Source organism: Typha angustifolia, chromosome 14 (assembly GCF_048772165.1).
Source record: "Typha angustifolia cultivar Huaian chromosome 14, ASM4877216v1, whole genome shotgun sequence".
Classification (NCBI taxonomy): domain Eukaryota; kingdom Viridiplantae; phylum Streptophyta; class Magnoliopsida; order Poales; family Typhaceae; genus Typha; species Typha angustifolia.
In genome coordinates, this window is record NC_133252.1 from 13,382,453 (window position 1) to 13,400,057 (window position 17,605).

The 17,605-nt window shown below is 37.8% G+C and overlaps 3 protein-coding genes and 1 long non-coding RNA gene across 6 annotated transcripts; 2 read left to right on the forward strand and 2 right to left on the reverse strand.

The window, feature by feature from the left end:
* Positions 1 to 2,278: 2,278 nt before the first annotated feature.
* LOC140775794 (ras-related protein Rab11C-like) lies at positions 2,279 to 5,270 on the reverse strand. 2 transcript variants are annotated; one of them, XM_073119229.1, is made up of 3 exons: positions 4,896 to 5,270; positions 3,607 to 4,092; positions 2,279 to 3,278 (listed from the first exon to the last, which is right to left on the reverse strand). In XM_073119229.1, exons 1-2 carry the CDS (start codon positions 5,058 to 5,060, stop codon positions 3,607 to 3,609), a joined length of 651 nt encoding a protein of 216 aa, XP_072975330.1. In that variant the 5' UTR covers positions 5,061 to 5,270; the 3' UTR covers positions 2,279 to 3,278. The 2 variants fall into 2 exon arrangements, with proteins under 2 accessions (XP_072975330.1, XP_072975331.1); XM_073119230.1 differs by lacking the exon at positions 2,279 to 3,278 and adding an exon at positions 3,313 to 3,405.
* Positions 5,271 to 5,781: 511 nt separating this feature from the next.
* On the forward strand, positions 5,782 to 9,485 carry LOC140775795 (uncharacterized). The gene is made up of 3 exons (XM_073119231.1): positions 5,782 to 5,996; positions 6,107 to 6,212; positions 9,164 to 9,485. Exons 1-3 carry the CDS (start codon positions 5,885 to 5,887, stop codon positions 9,240 to 9,242), a joined length of 297 nt encoding a protein of 98 aa, XP_072975332.1. The 5' UTR covers positions 5,782 to 5,884; the 3' UTR covers positions 9,243 to 9,485.
* Positions 9,486 to 10,320: 835 nt separating this feature from the next.
* On the forward strand, positions 10,321 to 13,222 carry LOC140776162 (26S proteasome non-ATPase regulatory subunit 14 homolog). The gene is made up of 6 exons (XM_073119775.1): positions 10,321 to 10,550; positions 10,640 to 10,817; positions 12,010 to 12,091; positions 12,277 to 12,453; positions 12,532 to 12,699; positions 12,856 to 13,222. The coding sequence occupies exons 1-6, from the start codon at positions 10,424 to 10,426 to the stop codon at positions 13,045 to 13,047; spliced, it is 924 nt and encodes a 307-aa protein (XP_072975876.1). The 5' UTR covers positions 10,321 to 10,423; the 3' UTR covers positions 13,048 to 13,222.
* Positions 13,223 to 14,112: 890 nt separating this feature from the next.
* LOC140776164 (uncharacterized) lies at positions 14,113 to 14,888 on the reverse strand. Of its 2 annotated transcripts, none has more exons than XR_012106840.1 (3): positions 14,757 to 14,888; positions 14,452 to 14,586; positions 14,113 to 14,341 (listed from the first exon to the last, which is right to left on the reverse strand). It is a non-coding gene; the product is annotated as an uncharacterized lncRNA (long non-coding RNA). The 2 variants fall into 2 exon arrangements; XR_012106841.1 differs by having other exon boundaries at positions 14,761 to 14,779.
* Positions 14,889 to 17,605: the final 2,717 nt, after the last annotated feature.

A 17,605-nucleotide genomic window follows, 5' to 3' on the forward strand; every position in this document is an offset into this window, starting at 1 on the left:
AAGAAAGTTGGCTAAGAATTGTAAAAAATAATACCACAATTTTATTATTTAAAGAAAAAAAAATAAGGAAAATACAATAAAATCTATTTAATAATTTTAATTTCAGCACTTACCAATTTCTTTAACGACCAAACACCGAACTAAAATTGAAAATATGATTTAGTATTAAAAGTAGGGACATGTCAATTCATCCCAAGACATGTCGGGTTGGTATTTCTCTGAAAAGAATGTTAAGAAAAAGAAGTTGCATGGGTGGGGTGGAAGCGTGGATGCATCTGGTCCATCCATTTGGTATTAGTGCGAAACCAAGTGTTAGATTGACGACCACGTATGTGTGTTCTCGCACACATAAAACATGTGGATTTATAAATTGATAGTGGCCGGAGGGATCAAAGATGAGAGAGTGGAGACAAAATGAGTTATCAAAAAAAGGCTGAGGAGAAATTCGAGCAGTCTACTGCTACTCCAAATATTGGAGGTTTCATACCTATAATCATTAAAAACAAAAGAGAAAGGGAGAAAATAAAGGCGTAGAAGAAGAAGAATAATAAGAAGAATGACGGCCGGAAATTATTGTCAAGTTGTTAGGGGATTAGTTTTCGTGCCTATCACATCCGGGTCGGTTCGAATATATAATGTGATATATGTTTGATGGATGAACTATTTTAGATTTGCTACTAAAGTTTTACTTGTCTAATTTTCAAACACATATATTAGACATGTAAAATAAATATTAAGATGAATAAATTTGATTAAGAACTGCATGTTGCAAATTTCTCTAACTTCACCCATTGTTGCCATCAGGACTAGAATAACTAATTTTAGGGATAATTTTGTTTATAAACTTTTATAACATTTTCACATCTTACAATTATGTGGCTGTTTAATATTTTTCATTACAAAATATTATATATAACCGTTACATGATTAATTGTAAACATTTTATGAATCATATTACTATTATTTTAAAGAAAAGAAAAAACTAAAACGTGAAATATTCAATTAATATTTTTCTGTTAACACGGTCATAGATGGAAGAAATTAGATAGTTGAAAAAGATCTATGTGAAAATATCTTATTTTATTCTGAAATGTTCTTTTATACATCCTTCCTTCTGTAGCGGCAGAGTCATCCCCCTCAAGCTGTACTCCAATCGCGTCAACGTTCCTCTCGACAATATGAACCACGACTCTTTGGCAGCAAGAGGTCGTGGTAAAAGAGAGAAGTTATCTCTGCTGCTCATCAAAGTTGGATTATTCTACTGCTTTTTAAATTTTTACCATATTATGTTACTTCTGATACTCCTGCAATGTTATGATCGGAGGGAAAAAAATTTAAATAAACACATCTTTGTGCATCCGTTTTAGTCCTTTGTGGCTAATGATTTAATCTATTTGTCACTCGTTTCTTCCGAGAGTTGGTTTATATGTTCAATTTATATGCAAAAGAACTAACTCCTACGTCTGACATATGTGATTAGTTAAAAGCTCACATTCAATTGAAGAAGATCAAGTGAGATCATCGCCTCATCGGTCGTTATGGCCTTCGGCACCTATTGTAATTGCTAGTTGCTTAGAAATCTAAAGATAAAAGTATATTAATAGAGCAATCAAAACTCAACGTGTAGGGAAACACTACAACTTTCAACAACTTTATGATCCAAACTTCAATATAAAATATCCTGCCATTTTTCTAAGCACTAAACAGGCTACCAGAAACTTCAGTTGTAAACACTTCGGAGTTACAAGACAATCATACCATTTCGTCACATGAGAGCATCTATCAAACGTAAGCAATTCTTCCAAACCTTTGTGAGTTAATATAACCAGAACACCAAAGAGATAAGATTGAAAAAATTTGCAGAATCTACAAGTCTAAAAGCATCAAGAAATGTGGAGCGGCATCATTGAAAATAAGATTTGAAAATAGAACCACTAAAATGCAAAGGCAAAAGACCTTGACTTCATCTTTGGCTAAAGCCAAAAATGCTAGGAAAATATTCATGTGATGAGAGATCCACATCTTAAACCGTCTTGGTATAAATCCATTTGCTGAGTGGTTCAACTACTAACTAGGAGAATATATCTGCCCAGAAAGGGACATGAGAAAGTAATAGCGTCTCAAAGTGTGAAGATAATCTCACACAGAAAAGGAAAAACGGTTGAATCCAAAGGGAAATAAGACTGGTGCAAAGTAGTCTCAGTAAAAGATGCTTCATGTCATAATTACCGAATCAAAGAAATCAAGGCAAATCTCTGAATGTTTACAGACAGAACTGGCATGAGACTTGTTCTAAAAAAATGTCGGGAATTGCACTGGAGAAAGGTCAACTAGAGGGAAAACAAACAATTCACATATAAATATTCACAGCAGAGAGAAGTGAAAACCATGGAATGGAGCAGAATAGGTGTCAATCAAACAGATTAGTGTTATAAAGATATAATTTATTCCGCGAATATCTAAGGCCAGGATATGTTGCTATATTACTATGCTTTCCGTACACAAAGTATATCGAAATGGGTAATATAAGCATGCAAATCGAACAAAGAAGCAGAAAGAATAACTAATGAAGAACAAATAACAGCTGTCAATATTCTGGAAATCTATTATACCAGCAAAAAATTGCTTCTAGTTATAAATCCGCATCATTTTAAAATTTGCACCTCATATCTTTTGTACCCTATATTAGATCTTCAACTATCACGTTTATATGATCCTATTATTAGCCATGTGTAAGTGTGTAACTATGCCTCAATCCACTTAAGCTTGTCAGTCTGCTAAAGCTAAAAATACCTCTTCCAGAAATCCTTTGCTCTCTTCCCATATATTTATTTGCCTTTCTCAAAGATTTCATCTCTTTCTGGATGTCCTTTCATCAAATTAACTGAACTAGGTGGCAGAGATTTCAGGCTCAAATCTATCCCCTTTAGCATTAAGAAAGCCATTATAATATCAGACTAACCTTGACTATATTATAGTCAGAGGAGGGAAATAGAGGGCTAGTTGATTTCAGAGAGAAATATGCAAATATAAATGACAGAAATAAGTTTACAAATTCAGAAGATCTTAGAGGCAGATAATTGAAAAGCTCTGTCTAAACATAGAATGATAGAATCAAGATATGCTGCTATGAAACTTCTAAATTGGATAAACAGACTAATAGTTTATGGGCATACTGACCAAAAAGATGGTGTATTATCAAGCGTTAACTCTCAGAAGTGTACATCCCATAATTTTTTGATCTGGTTCGGAACTGTACTTTCTGTTGAATAAAAAACCTGGAGAGAACAATCTTAGAGGTTAACTCACACATAAGTTGAAGAAGATCTTTTACTATGAAAGGCAGAAGCGTTCACAAGTACAAATGGGACACAATCATTTAACTGCTTGGTTAATTTATAGTGCCTGCCATGAAAAGCAAAGTACAAGAAAAATCAACATTATGTACTACATCAATCTAACTTATAATGGAAAATTGTGTTCCTAAAATAAAAGATACTTTCAACAATCTCCATAATCAGGCAGCACAAAAATGTAGAAAGTAATCTACACGTTCCATTTGCTGTTAAGAGCTTGGAAAGTTTCACTTTTCGGGGAAGCAATTACCTACGTAGAACAGCATGCTTTCCTTGCGCTTCCATATGAATCAGCTACATTAATGGCAGTCCCCTTTATTGGGGGGCTAATTGTGCGTGCTGCCTCTTGGGTGGCAAATGCCTTCTTGCTTACTATGTGATAAATCTCTGATAGAATAGTCTGAAATGCCTTCTCAATGTTAAAAGCTTCCAAGGCTGAGGTCTCAAGAAAGGACAGCCCTTCCTTCTCTGCCAGTACCTGAGCATCATCCTCTGAAACTGATCTTAAATGGTTCAAGTCGGACTTGTTTCCAACCATCATGATAACAATGTTGGCATCTGCATGGTCTCGAAGTTCACGAAGCCACCTCAGGATGTTGTCAAAAGTTTGTTTCTTTGTTATGTCATAGACCAGGAGTGCCCCAACAGCACCCCTATAGTAAGCACTAGTGATAGCGCGGTATCTTTCTTGACCGGCAGTGTCCCAAATCTGTGCCTTAATTGTCTTGCTCTCTATCTGTTCAAACAATCAAATCAATTGTAAATCAAATCCCAAAAAATCTAAGCAGAAAAATATCTCAAGTAAGCAACATAATGCACACTCGGAGTAGAGTGATATAATCGTCACCTGTTCTGTGACCTATATCATGATAATTGATCAGGTTAGATTGATCTTATCTCTAATAATTAAATACAAGTACTAGCAAAACTTGTATCACCAGAAGGAACATCAGAAAACAACTGCATCTTGAATGTGAAATCTTTGATACTACTAAAGTACCGTATAGAAATAGTTTAATCTACTTCAATGACTTAGCAAAACAAACACAAAAGGAGAAAAAAATGATTAAGATACAAGAAAATGGAAAAGAAAAGAGTTAGACCACATACAAATGAAGCCTGATGCATACTACACGAATTTCAATTGAGTTATCGTTGATGTATACATGATCGTGTGCTCAGCTGTTGATTGGTAGCAGTATACCCATTTCACCGGCTCACTTATACTTAAAAATGTTTCATATAAAATGCGATTATAAAAAAATTACCAGTACTAAATACAAACGAAAGTGGCAGAGATTAAACAGGATAGTGAATGATTTTATCCTACGGTTATCATTACTATATTGATGATTATTTGATAAATGATAAAAACATCATAGAAATCTGTGAACAGTATATTTCCTCTCCAACGATAACCTTACATATTCTAAAGAACAGCATGTCAGCTTGGAAACTATAGCAAGAGATGTATATCAGGAACAAAATGATAACAAAATCTAAGGAATGATTGGTGTAACTAAAGGGAACATATCGAACCTGAAGAGTTCTGGTAGCGAATTCGACGCCGATGGTGGATTTGGATTCCAAACAGAACTCGTTTCGCGTGAATCGCGAGAGGATGTTCGATTTGCCGACCCCCGAGTCACCGATCAAGACGATCTTGAAGAGGTAATCGTATTCGTGGTCCACTCTATGAGCCATATCTCCTCCTCTCCACTTTCCGAGAGACCCGGCCGGATGCGAGATCGACCGAAGGAATTGAAGGAACCAACGGATCAGAGAAACCCGACCTGATGCGAGATTGACCGAAGGAATTCTAAGAGAATTTCGACGATGAAGTCTGAGAACAGAGAGGAGAGAAGAGGAAGAAGCCAGATGTCGCACTGTTAACGACCGGGAACGGGAATCTATATAGAATTAGAGAGGGTGCTGTAAACAGCGTATGGGATTTTTTTTAATACGAATTAAAAGCCACCCGTTTAATTTAGTATAAATTTTCTAAATTTGAGATCGCAGCTATCCTACCGCGCGCACGATATCACGAAAGCGAAAATGGCGGGCCACGTTGCTGACTCTAATATTTTAAATTTACAATGGAACTAATTTTATTATCTTAATTCTTTTAGTAACTACTTAATTAGATCTAACTCATATACTTTCGGGATTAAGTGCAAATGTAGACGTAGAATTGAGGAAATTTTTAACATCTTCCTTATGTTTTGCCTTTGAGTGAGCTTTGAATAAATTTAGGAGGTGCATATTAAAGGCTAATAGAGTGTTAAATTCCATTAGTAATTACCCAAATATTTGATTGGTGTAACGTCTTCAAATCCGATCCAAATCCGTTGTGAACATCGATCAGAAAAAAATCCATATAATCTCTGCCGTTGGTTTCGTCATCTTCGGTGCTCTTATCTACACGCATTAAAGTACGAGGTAAACCACCGGTATAGTTCCCTTCGGAGCGATCCAGGGAACAGCTTCGAAGCTCGCCTTCTTGATTGGGAGGAGAGGAGAAGAGCGAGATGAAGAAGGAGGACACCGTCAAGCTAATAAGCGCCGAGGGCTTCGAATTCATCATCGACAAGAAGGCCGCCATGGTCTCTCACACCATTCGCAACATGCTCACTTCTCCTGGTGAGCCACGCTCCTCTATTCTTCGCCCCGTCTCTTTCTCGATTCGCTTTCCGTGCTCGCGATTAGAGTTTCTGATCGGAGATATCGTTGCTTTGGATCTCTTACGGCAGGTAGTTTTGCGGAGACGCAGCATGGAGAGGTGACCTTTCCCGAGATTAGCACCCCGATTCTTGAGAAGATCTGCCAGTACTTCTATTGGTCTCTCCAATACGCCAGGTTTCTGGTCTCTCTGTACTCCAATTCTTGTCCGTTTTAGTTTGATTTGTTTGATTTTATCATGAAATTGTTCGATTGTGCGTTGTACACTTGTACGACTCTTGGGATAGATTGAGGGATCTGGGTATCAACACAGGTTAGCGAGATAAGTTAATTAATTACGTGTTCTCGAGTTGGTATAGTCTGATTAAGGCAAGCAAAATCTAAGGAAGATATAGCATGTAGAATGTTTAGGTTATGGTGGTGGATCTGAGACCCTGGGTGTCAGCTAGGGATCTCGGTCAAGCCATAAGTACGATCCCTTCCGTTCCTTCGGATGTGATTATCCGGTATACTTACTGCTATTTTGGTGTTCATTGTGGACTGTGATTATCTGCTATATTGTACACTTGATATGCTCAATTCCATTTAGAACTGCTGGATAACATCTTGCCAGTGCCTCCATATTTGATGGTCGGCTACGTAGGATAGTTGGTTTGGGCTGTTTGGCACATGGTAGCATCCTCTTTGATTTTTCCAATGCAGAGAAATCGAAAACTGGACAATTTCTGAGGATTGAAATGTATTCATTCAAAACCATGGGGCAAATTACTGAATTGAGGTGACAGCAAATTGTCTCAACAGTCTAAAATTTAGTACTGCTTATGCAACGGGCGTCAAACCACCCTTCACTCCTTAGTTGCACGCATCGCAAAAATTGGATCTCAACCATGCATCAGTATGATGACGGGATGAACCTTCTGCTTTTACATTGTTCTTTTATCTCCTATTCATTCAGTTGGAAGATCATGTCATTCCGCACCGTGAGAGAGTTAGCTTAGCTTTTATTCTAAGCTTTGTTTATGGTTGGCTCGAACGGGAAGAAATGACTAAAAAAGAAAAAGAGTTTCAGTCCGGTCGCGTCGGAGACATCTTTATCAAATTACGAGGCTTCGTCATCCGGCTCCTCAAAAATTATGTTAGGATCGGCTGTCTCATCCTCGGAATCCTAAAATAAAACAGAGACATAACTTCTTTGTTTCAATGACATAGATAATCAAACTGAATAGGATGTCGAAGACACGGTCATTCACATCAATTTTCTTTAAGAGAGAATCTGTACATTGATCATTCTTTTAAGCTTTGATCATTTAATTACAACCAGATACATGAAAAAGGTAAAGGGATATAGGGCAATAGCCTGAGATACAAGTTCCACACTCGGTTGAACACAGACCAAACAATAATAAAGCATTGTAATAAATGAATACCTACAGATATAAGTAGTAATGCACCACAAGGAGCAGAAGGGGGTAGGAAAATAACCCTAGGAATAAACTTCCAACTTAGCCATCATTGACGGCACCATAAATATCACAGCAAGAGGCTTGATAGATTAGAAGCCCTTTAAAATTGCACTTAGCTCTGTTGAGACTACTAGAAGACCCAACACATATAAACCTGCAACAAATAGCATAGAACCCAAGGGAATCAAAAGCAAAGAAAGAATATAGGAGTTTGACTAGTGAAATGAAGCAAAGCCAATAATAACACCAAAACAAGAGGACAATCTCTCTCAGATCCACAAATCCCCACAACAATAAGATGGTCAAGACACTATAACAGGCAGCCGACAACCAAGTTACTGCTGCACCTCGGTCAAAGCACCATTGCAAACCATGACAGGGACTCAAGGAGTGGTGGTGGACAAGGGAAACAAAAGGAGATGAGGAATTGGAGAAAAAAGAGAGAGGGAAGAAGGAAGAGGGGGAAAAGTCACTCCCCTAGCCAGGTAAGGTAGGAGACTAGAGGGGAGGAAAGCAAAGAAACACCCTCTTCTTGAGGGGAAAAAGATGTCCAAAATCCTAGCAAAGCCCTTGGGCCATGGCAATCATAATGTCAAATTTTAGTACTGCTGGGTGACGGGTAACATCTTGCAGCACCTTCAAATTTGATGAGTGTCTATGTAGATGAGTTGGTTTGGCCCGTTTGTCATTTGATATAGCATCCTCTGTTTTATTTTATTTTATTTATTTTATTTTTTCTAGTAAATCCATAGCTAAAGAAATGCTTTCATTTTCAGTGCTAGCAAATTTGCATTGTGTCATTGCAGTCTAAGCATAAGAAAGAGTTCTATATCACAACTTGAAGCATCATAAAGTTACATGATTTTATCATTAGAAACAGTATGTGCTGCTCCATAGTTCCATTTTCTAACGCTTTTGTTTAGAAGTAAAAGCGATGTAAAAAAGAATTCTACAATGATGAGCCCCAAAAATGTAAGAAGTAATTTATTTGCCAGATTTTACGTGGTAAAAGCATTTTTAAGATTGAACTTCTTTTTCTGTGTTTACTAGAAAGCATGTAGACATGAAAATTTACCAGATAATCATTTGTTTCCTTTTAGTTTCGCAATTTTGGTAACTCTTGATTTGGTCAGGGATTAATTGTGTTGTTGCATATGGAATATTCAGTGCTCTATTGATGTCTAATTTGACTCACCGGTGCTGCAATTTGGTTTTGGATGTAATCCAATTTGTACTGTTGTATTGTACTAAGAGTAGGCTGGAATGAAATATACTGCAGGCCGATGTGTACTATATCTCATAAGGCCAAGTTCATGTATTAGATACTGATTGAGAGTTAAAAATATTTACTGATGCATAGAGAAGCTAACTGCTCCGAATAGATTGCTCTTGGCAGTTAGATATTTGCTCTTTGAATTACTTTTAAGTTGTTTCCTGATTTCGATGAAGTTAGAAGCACCAAGCAGAATCTTCTAGAATGATTGGTTGATTGTTTTCCCACCTCAAGTTTTCTTTTCCAAAACTACTAACTGCTTCTATTATTCATGCTTGCCTCATTCAAGGTCAATCTGATGTATGATTCTTTTGATGTTTATGCTATCTGAAGCATTATTCGTTTTTGTTTTTCATTTCTTATTCTCTCATTTATGCTCTTTTCTATTACAGTGGGAAGGAGACTGAATTCCACATTGAACCTGAAATTACACTGGAGTTGATGATGGCGGCTAATTATCTTCATACTTGAGTTATTCATCTGGTCATGCCATCGCTGCTTTAGTACTACTATTACATGTGCTGATGTAACTAGAAAGAAATTTAACTCAGTGAACTAATCTAAGTACTTCTGGTAAACAAGTTACAGTTTCTCCGAACTGACAATATCTGGTGCTTTTAACTTTCGTGACATATCTAGCTGCTTTTTTTCTGCTGTAACAAGTATATGGAATTTGTGAATGTGAGCTTGTGAATTTTGATACTGTTCTATTCCAGTAATGTCTCAGTAGTAGTTTGCACTGAGATGCAAATAGTCCATATTTTGAGGTTGTCTATGAATTGAGGTTGTGTACCCTTATTTCCCTCGCATAGAAGAATGTGTTGCTGTGTTAGTTCGGATCGTCTCTGTTCTCGGATCAGTTTATCAGTCAAATATCAATACAATTTTAGCTTTTTATAAATAGAAAAATATTTATGAATAAATACATATACATACTTATTATACAGATCAGACTGATATCTTTTTGGGAATTCTAAATCTCATCCTATATTTGGAGCCCAGAATAAAAGAGCCTAGTGCGTTAGAAAACTATCAATTTTAAAAATTAATATTCAATAGTTTTTAAAATAATTTTAATTAATATTATTTTAATTAAACAGATTAAAATTATATTACACAAAACTAAAACTAAAATTTAAAATTATTTAAAATATTTAATACTATACTCATTTTAAAAGTCGATTAGATTTTTTCAACCGTACTAATTTTATTAAAAATTAATTACATATTTAATGTAATTAATTATATTATTTAATAAAGGATATGATATAATTTTGAATTTTGAATTAAGCTTTTGTAATGCAAAGTTGAATAGTATTAAAGTAGGGCTCTAAATTTTTGGATGGGACTCTAAATTTAGAGTTCCAAGCCTTATTTGAAGCTCGATTCGCTGGACTCTAAATTTAGTGTTTTGGACCTCCGCTGGAGTTACTTTAATTGACAATATGTATATGTCTGACCCGTACGGATGGTATTCCGGATCGGCTAATCGTATTAGCTAATGCAGATCCGATTAATGGTTACAAATAGTGGCGTGGGAGAAGGCTATGGACCCGAATCCACTCAAGTAAACTTGCAGCCCACGTTAAGGCCTTAAAAGCGCACCGAAGCGCCGAAGAAGGCGAAGCGAAGGCAACTCGAACTAAGCAGCCATGGAGAGATTGCAGCGGATCTTTGGAGCCGGCGGCATGGGGCATCCGCCTGCCGACTCCCCTCTCCTCGACTCCTCCGAGCAAGTCTACATCTCTTCTCTTGCCCTCCTCAAGATGCTCAAGCACGGTAAGATCCCCTTCTCCTCCTTTTCTCCTCTCGGATCTGCATCAATTAGGGTTCCCGAAATGTGTTGAGAAGAGAAACGAATCGAGCAGGAAGGGCTGGCGTTCCCATGGAGGTGATGGGTCTAATGCTTGGTGAGTTCGTGGATGAGTACACCGTACGCGTCGTCGATGTCTTTGCGATGCCGCAGAGCGGGACGGGGGTTAGTGTTGAGGCCGTCGATCACGTGTTCCAGACCAACATGCTAGATATGCTCAAGCAGACTGGAAGGTATTCGAGAATCGAGACTTCCCCTCTTACATTGGTTTGTCTTTTGGGGGCTCTTTGATACTACCTTTATCAAATCGATCGATTGTATGGTCTCCTTTTTTCAATTAGTAGTATTATAGAACCACTGCCATTTGACGCAATCTAGCTGTTACTTCTTGTGGATTAGTCCGTTTAGCTTGCTAAAAGTATTTGGAGTGGCAGGAGAAATGAAGAATAGACATAGTCTGAATAATTTCATAACACAAACCTTTTATTATCTGAAGTCTGGACTACAACAACATCACGAAGCCATGAAAATTCACTTATGCTGTCTAGTTCAATTAGCCAAGCAGCCTTGCTTTTTGTATAAGCACCAATCTCAGAACAAATCCTCTTACTTGCAATTTGTTATGACTACAGGTGTAATTACGAGAGTAAACACTCCTTTGGCTGAAAAGAATGGATTAACAAAGACGTATTGCCTAGTGGGTCGCTGTGGATAAACCTTATATGTCCACATTATTTGCCACTTCATTTAGCCATATTTATGTTGAGTATATTATCTAATCAGTATCAGGAGCAATTCATGGCGGGAACTTGCGAATTAAGTTTTCCAGGGTGATCTATGTTTCTTGATGGACCATTTTGGAAGAAATCTTGTGTGGTCGTTTAGGGTTTGGTGGTGATGAAGATTAAAATTATGATCAACTTGGAAGAAATGATGGCTATTGATAGGTTTTTTAGCTACCTGAGGTCTTAGAGCTGCTTTATGACCGTATTAATAAATAAAAATTATATAGGATTTAGTGGAATCCAGACTGGTAGATAAATGGCAGATTTCTAGTACTAGCAGCCAGTTGTGGGTTCACTAGTCCAACTGGCACATCCATTTTGTGTCTAGACTTTTATGTGCATCCTTTTTCGTTTCAGAGACTTCTTCATGACCCCTGCAACCCGTTGGGATCCTGACTGGTATATGTATTGCGGGTTTCTAGAACTAGCAGTCAGTTGTTTATCCATTTTGCGACTGCTGAGTCCGTTCAGTGTCTAGACCATTTTTGCAACCTTTTTGTGTTTTTCACTTTTTCTATACTCTATGGATGCTGAAGTTCCTTTAATGCTCTGCAAAATAACAAATACTTTTGATATTGCGGATTATCCTTGTTCAGTATTCCTCCCAGCACATTTGATAAATATTCTCGTAACTGTACAGACCTGAAATGGTGGTGGGCTGGTACCACTCTCATCCTGGCTTTGGTTGTTGGCTCTCTGGTGTTGACATAAATACACAGCAGGTGTGTGTCTTCCATTTGTTGTCTCCTCAAAAACACGTTATGTTTATTTCCTGTTTTTTTTTTCTCTGATTGTGTTATGAGTTGATGTACAAAGGGTTATTTGAAATCCTGATTTTGACCCCAAGATTTTGTGGAATTACTTGAAACTTGACATCTAGCTTGATTCTTATACTTGCTTTATGCAGAGCTTTGAAGCCCTGAATCCTAGGGCAGTAGCAGTTGTGGTAGACCCAATCCAGAGTGTGAAAGGGAAGGTGGTCATAGATGCTTTTCGCTTGATCAACCCTCAGACAATGATGCTAGGCCAAGAGCCTCGCCAGACTACATCCAATGTTGGACACCTGAACAAACCATCCATTCAGGTATCCTTGGTATAGAAAACTGTAGATATAATATTTGTATATCACATTATGAGCAAACCCTTCTCTTTGCTTTTCCAGGCATTGATTCATGGCTTGAACCGACATTACTACTCCATAGCCATAAATTATCGTAAGAATGAACTTGAGGAAAAGATGCTGCTGAACCTGCATAAAAAGAAGTGGACTGATGGTCTAATGCTGCGACGATTTGATACACATTCGAAAACTAATGAACAGACTGTGCAGGTATGCCTACTGAGGTCTTGGTCTCTACACGCTGCATATAAGTTGTATTCTTTTCCCTGAAGCTGTTGGCTTATAGCATGTTTCAACAGTTAAACTTTGTTAGTTGATTAAAATATGTTCTTGATGGTCTGACTATTACAATGGAATTATGAGCAGGAAATGCTGAATTTGGCCATCAAATATAACAAAGCGGTGCAGGAGGAGGACGAGCTACCACCTGAGAAGCTTGCAATTGCAAATGTAGGACGGCAAGATGCTAAAAAACATCTGGAGGAGCATGTCTCAAACTTGATGTCATCAAACATAGTGCAGACTCTGGGGACGATGCTGGACACTGTTGTATTTTAGAGTTTTGTGCTATTTGTGAGGCACATGCTTCTATATGCCAAGTTGGTTTCTTTGTTCATTCCCTTGAAAGGAATATGTGCAGATGAGCTGCATGCTATTGATACTGATGTTCATGATACAATTTGGATCAGTATTTTTCAGGAGTATGCCAAAATTGTATTCTGTTAATCTTTTAGATCTTGCAGTAATGTCATGTTGTCCACTCCATGCTTTTATTTATGCTGATGCAGTATTAGGTTCTTACATTTACTGGGCAAATAGCTCAGCTAAAGTGACAGCACATTGTTTGAGAGTCTGGGTCGCAAGACTTTGTTGAATTTTCTTGGTGCATTCTGTAGTTTTATGTGGTGGAACAGAGAAGATCCAGTTTGCCTTTTGGCATAATATTGAAACGTCTAGGATTTTTCTTAAAAGGATATTGATGGCATAGACTATTTAATTCAAATTTATGACTTTCTATAATCCGAAATCCATTGTAGTAGCAGTTATACATTATTGATGAAGCAGCTTTGTTGGACTACTATGCATTTATAGTCTCTATGTATAAATATTTTTTTCCCCTACAGTTTAGAAGTCAAAATGGTATCCAGGATCTTGAGAACAGTCAAATTGATAATTATCTGACTTCTGATTTCATAACCCTGAAATCTTCTATATATCTTTGCTAATTGAGTTGCACTTAGTAACAAGTCTCTGGCCTAATCACAGGACACGCTACTGCTGTTCTGCCATGCTCACGAATCATGATATTTTCTCTTCGAAATTCTCACACCTAACGTTTGGCGAGAATAAGCGTTCACAAATAAAGATAGACCTAGTAAACCTTATCTCTAATATTAAAAGCTCGACAAATTGTTCGCCATAAAATAATTCCTACAGATAAATAAAGATAACAAGAAGGATGTCATGCATGATGACCACAATAAAGAGCCGACGACAACTAACATCTAGTCCTTTTCCACCCTGCTTTTTTTATATGTTCCACTCTTTTTCCCACAAGTTCACATTTCATACACACCATTGTTAGTATTAAGAACACTGTAAACTACTCAACAATTAAGCAGGTAGCAAAAGGTGTTCTTTTGCAGTAGCTATTCATCACTCCGAACTCCTATTTGCATAGACTGTGCTACCGGGAGCGAGCAAACAGTAATACACTAATTACATCACAAAAACTTAGAAGGATGGCAGTCAAGCTTTTCACAGGTGGACTCCCAATTACTCCTGCATTCCCCTGCTGTTCCATCACAGCACAAGCACACAATTCCGAGAGATTCCAGCACTTTCACATATCCTGCATCATGCCATGGCACAAATTAATGAACAAATTTACATCAAAATCCAAAAGGCACAAAAAGAGATGGACGATCTATGAAGACGCCCAAGTTGTTTGCTCTTTCTTACTTCCTTGCTCTACGGAAGGAATTGGCCTGGCTTCTGCTCCCCTGGAGATGTGAAACTGTATGGAGACGAAGAGCAATAGAAGGAATACACTTAGCTTGCGGCAATCCATGTCTATGCTTTGGCCAAGGGGACCTCCTAAAACACAAGGGGTTATTATAGATTTATAGGAACGAAGACTTGGGCGACTTTGAGGTATCTTTTTAAACGTGGGAACACAAGAAACATCGATCTCACATCGGAGATACAAAAATAGTGGTAAGCAGAATAAAACTAATTCTAGAATAACAAACTATTATGAAACTTACATACTCGTCCTCCTATTCGAACCCTTCCTTTCTAGAGGAAGTGCGACGGACATGCTTACCACGCGTTTCCCCACCCTTCACGTCTCCAACGGACGCCGAAGCTTCTATTTTCTTTTGTTTTCCAGTGGGGCCCACCTTCTGCTGGACCAATGGAATACGGAGCCTTCCTGACTCCAAACTCTGTCGTTATATGTTAATGCAATAATTCATCCTATCTCCCTCTCCCTCTCCCTCTCCGGATTCCGGACGTGACGTGGCCGATGGATTTGGAGGCTTCGATCTGGTTCGCTGCGACGACCTGACGTGGCGCGTAGCAACAGGATGGAACGGGGCCCACACTTGCATATTGGATTTGAATAATTACTACAGTAGCAAGAAGCAGAGTGGAAGATCGACTCCATCCTTAATTAGTGCGTGCCCTCCTGGCAAGCTAAAGCTATTTCTCTTCTTAATGTTTGTATATGAATGCGCTCCCAAACTACCGGAATTGCGGTTTTACGATCAATTAATTGTAAGAATGGGATGGCTGGAACAATGGAAGCAGTTTTAAAACTATTCTGATTACTGTTTCCCATGAAAGTTCTGCTAATTGTTAATTACTAAGTCTCCAAAAGACTTGGGGGTGGGATAAGCACCCACTTTAGAGTAGTATATGCATGACAATGACTCAATTATTGATGATGATTATTTACTCAGTGCCATACCTCGTGCTTCTTTATTTCTAGTAGTGTCTGGCTCTACTAGACTTCAAGAGCCAAGATCCCCGGCTCTCAATTAGGACCACTCACTGCTGTTACTTTTCTTAATGAACAGTTACCGTGTAGATTATTAAAATCTTTAAGTAAGCTTTTTATAGATTAATCTAAAATAATAAAAGGAGAATAAAATTTTAAGGGCAAATTAGGGTTTCTTGTTCTGTTAGTTGTTATTAGGTGAAAATTAACTCAATATGTTTTTGAGATAATTAAAAGTAAAATTTAAGAGTGGAGTAATAAATATACACACAGTAGAAGCAAAATATAAAGTGGTTTCAGATGAATATTGCAAAGTTTCATTTTTAGTTGATTTGGGCTGATGGTGACTCACATGGTAGGCCTTATGAATAGGCCAATCTAGACCGATAAGATAGTACGACGTGGCCCATAGTTCTCGTTATATCTGAGAGACTAATGGGACGTGGCCCAGGATAGAAATGCTATCAAGAACCACTAAAGATAATAGTAACACCCTCATTAAAGGTTCTAACACTGACCGACGTCCTTAATCTATTGAGCTAAGTTCTAGTCATGCCTTGTTAACTTGGTGATTAGTATCCATTAGCATCAAAATAAGGCAAAAGCTCATGAAGATGAAGGCAATCTCTTTATTATTAGTATTATTAGTCAGAGAGACTAGTGGCCAAAAAGAGGTACGATTTGAGTGTGGAGAAGGTCGGCTGGTTGATGTTCCATATTATTTGTGGGGCTCTCATTCGATCCTTCCATTGGCTAACCTTTTAAGTCTCGTCAACTTAAGCATCTGCATCACTGCATGACACCAGAAGCTCTCCACCAGCATCATGGAGTCCCCATGACAACTACAAAGAAAACAACCACTATAGCCTTATAGGAGAAGGACTTGCCTTTCTATCCTTATATCCACTCCATCTTATTATTATTATTATTTTTATTTTTTTTATAGAGAAAGCAGTAAAGTAGATGAAGAGGACTAAGCCTCAGAATTTACATCCCTAGGGATCTTCCTGGACCTAGATGCATCACCGCATTGCCATTGAAATAGTGACCTTAAAAACTTCGCCTATGCTAACAGCACCATTAGCAAAAATCCTAGCATTGCGGCATTTCCATAGTTGCCAAAAAAGCATTGGAAAAAAGCATTGGCTATCACAGGGAGAGAGTGGGGGGGAAGAAAAGCATGGATTCATTCTTAAAGGTGCATTCTAAGCTTTCAAGGGAGAAGCTGCTCTCATGCATATTTAGAGCGCATGAGCTTTACGCCACAACGCATTGTATACCTTGATTGATGAGTCTAAGGGCCTGCTTTCGGGCCCTTAAATCTAAGATTTCTTAGGCTACCTTAGACTAACCAATCAAATAGAGCCCACGGTCAGAGTCACCCTTTTCCCAAAAGAACAACTTGAGATAAGGTGGTAATGGAATCTAGGGTACCCAAAGGTATAACACTAGGATAGATCTAAACGAGACCCGCTTCCATCCAGCAATTAAACAATCAAAACATTTTTTTAATCACGAGAACGCAACTTAGTGAGTGAGATTTGCACTCCAAGATAATATAAAAAATAAAAGAAAAGGGGAAGGAAGCCTTGGCAAAACTCAAAACACTGTTGGGTGGTCCTCCCAAGAGAAATGGGAGGTAAAAGTTAGACTTCCTTTTATTTATTAACCTTTTGGTTGCTAGTTACTTTATAATATGATGATAATTTCTGAGGATTAACCCTAGTAATGGTGAGGATATCATCCACATAAAAGCATGCATGCGACAAATTTTAGTATGAGAAGCAACAGGGAAACCATGTTTATGATGCGAGAACAAAACCTTATCCATTGTCCTGAGCTCATCATGCCCCAACAGGAAAGCTCTATTGTGCTCTATCCAATATATAATAAAGTGGAGAGAACCAGGTGTCTAGATATTTAACCTTGAACTCTATACTTGGAAATATTTGTTTACACGTAAGCTATAATATTATGCGATGGCTGTCACTAGTTACGTACCCATATATCTATACCTTGGTGGGCGAGATCTGTCGACGAGTCAACTTTATATTCTCCTAAGATTTTGGTGGAATAGACAAACTAATGGTCTTACTTGGAAAAGGAAAAAACAAA